Here is a 7,202-nt window from a genome sequence, read left to right on the forward strand (position 1 = left end):
CCCGCGTGCTCCATAACTCGATAGTGCACGCTAAAGCATGAACCAATTGTTAAATAAAATCCACATGGCAGTAATCATCAGAAAGTAAACATATAGTAGAGTGAATTCGTATAACCCGTTTGTTATGTGCTACGGAGGTTATCACTAAATGCTAATGTGGAGTAAATCTATTAAATAGAATAGTTGTGAACATTTATTCAAACTAGTTTTAACCGCTGAATATTGTTCGTAGTATATTCCCAACTACCGAAGCTGCAAAGGGTAATGATTTTCTTAGCATCTTCGAAACGAGTTATATAAATTCACTCTGTTAAGCTGGCAAAACTACAAGTAAGAGTTATAAAGCATTATACAATAAAATAACAGAAAGTAAATATAAAACGAGAAACCGAAAGTATCCAAAAATGACAAAAACAAAACAAAGGCATTTTGCTGGGAGAGTTGGTCAAGAGTCACAATCCTGAAACCTAATTGGCCAACAATGTAAGGTGCAATAGGAACACCTCTTATTGAGGCGTTTCAGCTCAAGAATGAAAACCATTATGTTTAGTTCTTATTAATCGAGCGGGAGGTCTGTGTGGGAGAATCTTGACCGAAGTCGCCAGTACAGACCGAGGTCAAGATTCTCCCCTACAGACCGACCTATCTCGGTTAATAAGATGTTTATTATATGGCTTTGTCTTATATGCCAATTTTTTATATTCGTCGTACATTTTTTTTTCCTTGACTGGTCTAGATGCCAGTCTAGATGGGAAAATCTAGACCACTTTCAATATTGATTTCAGCCAATCAAATTTGTGAATTCGGTAGTTCCCAGTCCTTGTGAGACACAGCCATATAATAATAGTTCATATTAACTTCTGAAAATAACAGTCTCACCATTGCTTATCACATTTTAGAAGTTTTATTGACCTTAAGACAGAATATAGCAAAAATTCTCCATAAAAATAATCAGGCTAAAACTCTAAAGAGCCACCTTAAGAAAAACGTGTACATAAGTTTATGGAATGAGCTTTCAGCAATGGAGACAATAATATATAAGGATCAAAACAAAGCCCAACCTTCTCTTTAATCAATACCTGTAAAAAAATAGTTTCATTGTAAAGAATTTAGGCGAGGTAACTCTGAACCAAAAATGTCTCTGTGCTTGAAAATATGAAGGGTTTTAGCCAAAAAAATGCATACTGCAAAGAAACAAATTATTAATCTGGGCCATTATTCAGAAGAATAACAACATAATACTCTCTCTATAAAGTTTCATTAACTCCACTTTGTAATGAGCACCCTGTCAAGAGGTCCTAAAAGTAGCACCCCCCCCCCCAAAAAAAGTACAAGCTTTGCAGTATTGGTGTACATGTTTATCATTGGTGTTCACACATCTATGTTTTTATCCATTTGCCATTAGAAGTGAGCTCATACTCATCATTTTTATAATCCATTAAGAACTCTTTTCTCCTTTTACTAATGTACTTATAAAGATCCTCGTATGCTTCACTCAGTGGTTGCACCCCAGCAAGCTGTGCAAGGCATCTCATATAGTCCCACTGTTTCTCTCCCAGAAGGTGAGCATATTTCTTACTCAAACCAGAGGTAAGTTTATCTTTGAACTCATTTTCTTCTTCAGCATTCATTTCCTCTTCAGATGGCAGTTTAGCTTTTCCACTCAAAACAGCTGCGATGCATTGAGCCTGAAAGCTGAACACTGGAAATGGGCAAATCTTCAGGCAGAGCCCAACAAATGACAACGTAGGATACTTTGAACTGAAAAGGTGTTTGTACAGATGTGTGACTCTGTTGTCACTCACTTCAACTCCACAGTCACTCTGGAGGAATGGAAATGAGAAGTTGTAACCAGTACAGAATAAAATAGCATCCACCTCTTTCTGTTCTCCATCATCCAAATGAACCACCCCATCCGAAGATACAAATGACATTGATCTACATTCTTGCACATTGTCTGGTAGTTTACAAGGAAGATTTCCTTTATGACTGAGATACACTCTTTCTGCCTTCTTTGCAATTTCCAGACAAATGTCTTGACCTGAAGCTGCAGCACCAAGAACAATGACAAGTTTGCCTTGGAAGGGATGAGGATCACGATAATCATGACTGTGCATCACCAGTCCACCAAAATACTCCAGTCCAGGAATACTTGGTATAAGAGGATCAAAAAAATGCCTGCAACCCAACATGATATGCAAGCTGTTAGATGACAAATTATCGTGCATCTTAAAAAAATCTATCCCCTTTCTCTGCTACATCATTTGGAATTAGTATCAATCTTCTCCCAAGAGCCCTCATGAAAGAAGCAATTTTTGTCACAAGTCATACCATGTTCTGAGGCTTTTCATAGCATCCAAAAATGTCAATAATAAAAGTTAAGATTGCCCAGGACTAATCTGTGCTAATGGGTGTGAGAGGAATGTTACTGGTGAGTTAGAAAAAAGCAACTAAACATGCAACCTTTTGATCCAAAGAATATTCAAAATTTTCCACATTCAAAACACAATTCCAACTTTTACATTTTAATACCAATTGAAAAGTTTCCAGTCAAAAATGACCGAGACTCTGAGTTTTTTCTTTCTTTTTTTCTTGTAATCATCAATCTAAGCATCTTGTTTTTGGTTATGAAACTGTGAAGAATTAGATTCCAGGAGGCTAAAAACCTTATATGCTATATCAAAAGAAGAAAACACAAACTAGAAAACAGGTATGACAGTTCTTCGCTAGTCCAACCACTTTTGTTAAAAAAAAATGCACATATTTAATTTACCTAATTCTTTCATGTTTTAACCCTTTTACCTTTCAAGATTTGATTTCCTATTCTACCCTCTAGCTGCCACAGATTTCCTCTCTATACAAGTGTTTGGAGTTACATCAAGATAACAACTTCTACCCAATAACTTTGAGTATTCTCATTACCTGTTTGCTGGATAATGTGTGGATATTATACAGAGAAGTTACATGTACATGTTCACGGCTCAACACTAATGGTAGCCAACTAGCCACAGACTAGTAGAAATTCAGTTTTAGCTGGTGGTTTTCGATTTCCACCAGCCAGTTTGGTTAGTAAAAAAACCTGAAATTGTTGTAACATCTAAGATGTCACTAACCACTTGGCTAGTAAGTTGAATAGTTAGTGTCGAGCCCTGAATATTTATCACCGCAGGGTCAAAGGGTCAAAACATCATTCAACTTACCCAGAACACACCACCACAGCTTCAAATATACGACTCTTGGATTCTTTAGTATTTGCATTTGTTATGACAACTTCCCACTTAGGATTGTGACTGTCTCCATTTGTGATTGGATGTACACCGGTGATAGTAGAGTTTAAACTTATATATTTGTTTAAATTGAAATGACTGGCATACTCTTCAAGGTATTTGAGAACTTGTTCATGACTTATGAAAGATCTCCATTCTGAGGGAAAAGGAAAATCAGGAAAGGCCATGACTTCTTTTGGAAGATTAGTCCTGAAAAATATATTTAAAATAAATACATGAGTAGATATATATCTGTCATTTGTTTTCTGAATTTCTAGGCAAACTAATTTCTCAGTGAGACACAAAACACTGTTTTGGTGATTTGCTTAGCTTAATGGTTAGTAAAGATGTAAATTCAATCAAGTTATACAAACTGAAGGACTGACAATAAGTAAAACACAGGTTACACAGAATATAACAAATAAAAAATCTTGGGCATGGTCAGGATTTAAAGAAAGGCGTTAATTTTTTTGCCACAGGCATGGGACAAAGAGAAAAATTCTGAGTTCTGCATAATATTAGTATCAGCTATATTAAAAGCAACAATGAGTAAACCTAATACATGAGATATAAACTTTGAGCTTGGCCATGAAATTAAGAAAGATGGCATTCTTCTTGTTGCAAGCTCTGGACAAAAAAAAATTCAGAGTTCCCACAAAGCTGGAGCCCAGACCCTTGAGTTTCATGGTTGGTGGCTTAGCTGTGGTTAACAGGGTAAGTTTCTAAAGAAATGGTGTTACTGTCATTGGGGATAACAAGGTAATTCGGTTATATCAACAAAGTTGAAAAAGTAAATTGGCCACCCTAAAAAGTTAAAAAGCTGATGTTTTGACCGTTAGCCCTTCATCCTTTGCTCTGACAAAGGACTAATGCTCAAAATGTCAGCTTTTTAACTCTTTGCAGGGGCCAATTTACTCTTTCACTTTGTTCACATAACCAAATTATATGATTGGTTTTAGTTTTGTATCTGATTGGCAGAGAGAGTGGCAGGGCAAAGTAAGGCAAAACCAGGGCTATCTTGGATTAATTTTGACACTCAAATGGAAACTGCTCTAATATTTAAACAAGGACCCTGACTGTAAAAGGGATAGCTCCTCCCCCGTCTTGTAACGCAATCTTTGCTTCCATGGCTAATCGAAGATGGCTGACTAATGGAAGGTGAAGGGGGAAAAAGAGATTTGTACACGAAGACCGATATCCTTGTCTTGTTTCAATTGATTTCCACTTGAAAATGTTTTTATTGACGATTAAAAAGGGACGAATGGAGAAATACTGATCTTCATTTGCAAAACTCAAAAAATTAGGCTATCGCAATTTGAATTTCGCGCTCCTAACGGCTCCTCCTATCGCGAGATGGTCGTACTGGCCCTCTGACTCCCCTCCATTTGCCTCAACTTCTTGAGCCGTCAATATCATTGACTAGAGGATCTCAGTACTGTGACATGCTCAGAGAGAGTGGTTTTCATGTACATATATGTACATTTATGTACATGTATGTAAATGTGTGTACGTGTATGTTGCGACATAACTCATCTTCCACTTCGAATTGATCCATTTTACAGTTGCTACAGTCGCGCACTAACTAGTCTTTAGCTTTAAAATTGCATTTTATTTTGCCATGGTGGATTTTCCATAAAAAAAAGCCAAAATAGCGGCGCGAGGTCTACGAGTCTGTTATACACTGGAGCTGGCGGTCGAACCCGGAATGGAAGAGCGATTGGAAAGCGTGAAGACAAGAATTCAGCGGTTGAAGGAACACCTTCATTTAGCGAGTCCAACACCGATGGCAAATGTTATTTTGATGGAACGACTCTTAGACTTATTCGAATGGTCTGAACAAAGAGGTATGGTAAGTGAAAGTCACTCCTCTTTGTTTACATCTTGCTCGTTCGCTCAGGCTTCTCATCTCGCCAGCGACGCGGCCACCCAAACCGACATAAACGGGTCCAATGCTTTATCGCACGTTTTGAGTTATGGGGAGAAAAAGCCTCAAAAAGGAAAAAAAAAGAGCGAAGTTCGAGAATGGGTCCCTTTGAAAGGAACATAGTTTTCTAAGTATTTTGACACGGCACTATGTAGGATATTTTTTGCCTGAACATTTTAGACTCGCGTTGCAACGAGAAGCCTATTTCACTAGCTACTTATGAAAAGGTCGAGGTTTTCAATAGTTCTTGAGGCCCGTTCAGGCAATATAGCCGATGATAATTTGTTTTCCATTGGATTTCAGTCCGCCAGACATGTTTCCAATCCGTGACCGAAATTATTTTATATGAGCACCCACGGGATTCGTATTTCAACACCACATATTCCGTTGGAGAAATGGCGTGCGATTCAAATAAAAATTCTATCCAACGTGATCTCTTGTTTAATTGCAGAGGAGTTCTTGTATAAGTGTCACATGAAATCCCGTAGACAAAACGTCGAAGAAACTAACCACTTTATTACAACAATACAAAACCGGTATGAGAAGAGGATTTTTGTGAAAGATAATAAAGGTCATAAAAGCTAGTCCTCACCGCTAGCCCTCTGGCCGTTTGCCTTCCTTACAGAAATGACATCGCAAGCGGGTTTACATTCCGTGGAGCCAACTGAGTGGAGCCGATCATCTTTTCTTTGCCGTAAACGAAAATGGCAAAATTCGTAGAAGTTTGAGATATGCACTGGCTGCAAGTGACCTTTCGGTTACAATAGTTTTGCCGATATCGCACGGTCACGGACTGGTTGATGTCAACAGTTCGGTGTCAGGGGTGAAATGACTGATGGCTTGCCCAGGGCAAAAGTCCTTTTATAGTCAGGGTCCTTGTTTAAGGTAGTTTGGCAAATGTAGTCAGTGGTCTAAAGGATTGGAAGGAGGGGAAAGATTGGTTGTTCAAGAGGGTACACTTATTTATCAACTTCTGGCTAATAGAAGGAGTCTTTTCCAGGAGGGAGAGATTAACTTGAGGATTTAGAGTGTAACCTCTCAGTAAGGAAAGTGCTGTGACATAATTCTAATGAATTAATCTCTCACAAACATTATCTTGTGCTTAGAGCAAAAACATTCCAAACTCTGAGATACCACACAAATTTCAATCTATCTCCAGAGCCTTGTACCTTGGCAACTGTGAAAATTCTAAATTTTTGAAATTTAGCATCTACCCGCCATCTTGACAGTCAAGGCAAAGATCATTCTATTTTAAATCAGTTCAAAATTAAAGATAAATTACCTGAGGCTCCTGTACATACTCGAGTAAATGGGTAGACCGCGTTCGTCTATACCAGTGTTTTCATTGAAAACCCATGTTCCTCCTAAGGAAGAAGCTTGTTCGAACACAGACACGTCGAAAATATCCACCTGACTTGTAAGATGACGAGCAACCGCCAGACCTGCGCCTCCAGCGCCGATAACACACACACGTAGCAGCTTCATCTTCGATGAAATTGGTCTTCAACCTTCACGTAAAATTTCGCCGATTACACTCCCGTGAAATTGATGGGTTGAGCCACCAGTTCGAAATGATTATGCAACTTTAGACGACGTACTACTGCCGGCCATGTTGAAACAGGTTGGTGAGCGGCCTGGGAGAGAATTGCCAGGGGACACTCGGAAACATGCTCGGAAAGTTTGTACGGTACGACTCGCAAAGTCTTCGGACATTCTGCACCTCGGTTCAGTAGTTCGAAGGCCTGATCATCAAATTAAAGACAAAGATAATTGTACTGAACTTTCTTCTAAAGCTTTCAGATCTGAAATCAGAATTCCCACCAACTCTGGGTTATCTAACCCAGCTTTGAACAGCCCGGCCCTCTGATCTCTTGGCGAGAGTAAAGAACCGAGAGAAAAAACAAGGACTGGATAAGGTGGTTTTTAGCGTTTTTTTTTTTTTTTTTTTAACATATACATAGAAGATATCACACGGTGGCGAGAAGATACTTTTGGTTAAACTTTTTCCTAGT

General features: G+C 38.5%; 1 protein-coding gene across 1 annotated transcript; it reads right to left on the bottom strand.

Annotated features, from left to right (window-relative positions):
• Nucleotides 1-885: 885 nt before the first annotated feature.
• LOC111342678 (uncharacterized) lies at nt 886-6,898 on the bottom strand. Its single transcript, XM_022949777.2, has 3 exons — nt 6,473-6,898; nt 3,201-3,476; nt 886-2,178 (listed from the first exon to the last, which is right to left on the bottom strand). Exons 1-3 carry the CDS (start codon nt 6,673-6,675, stop codon nt 1,380-1,382), a joined length of 1,278 nt encoding a protein of 425 aa, XP_022805512.2. The 5' UTR covers nt 6,676-6,898; the 3' UTR covers nt 886-1,379.
• Between the last annotated feature and the right edge of the window lie 304 nt (nt 6,899-7,202).

This window comes from Stylophora pistillata, chromosome 3 (assembly GCF_964205215.1).
Source record: "Stylophora pistillata chromosome 3, jaStyPist1.2, whole genome shotgun sequence".
Taxonomy (NCBI): domain Eukaryota; kingdom Metazoa; phylum Cnidaria; class Anthozoa; order Scleractinia; family Pocilloporidae; genus Stylophora; species Stylophora pistillata.

Excerpts from the sequence above, each read along its gene's own strand:
- LOC111342678 (XM_022949777.2), bottom strand. The coding sequence starts at position 6,675 with ATGAAGCTGCTACGTGTGTGTGTTATCGGCGCTGGAGGCGCAGGTCTG. Across the intron at positions 3,477-6,472 it reads AGTATGTACAGGAGCCTCAG|GACTAATCTTCCAAAAGAAG; the intron begins GTAATTTATCTT and ends TATATTTTTCAG. Across the intron at positions 2,179-3,200 it reads GCTGTGGTGGTGTGTTCTGG|GCATTTTTTTGATCCTCTTA; the intron begins GTAAGTTGAATG and ends GTTGGGTTGCAG.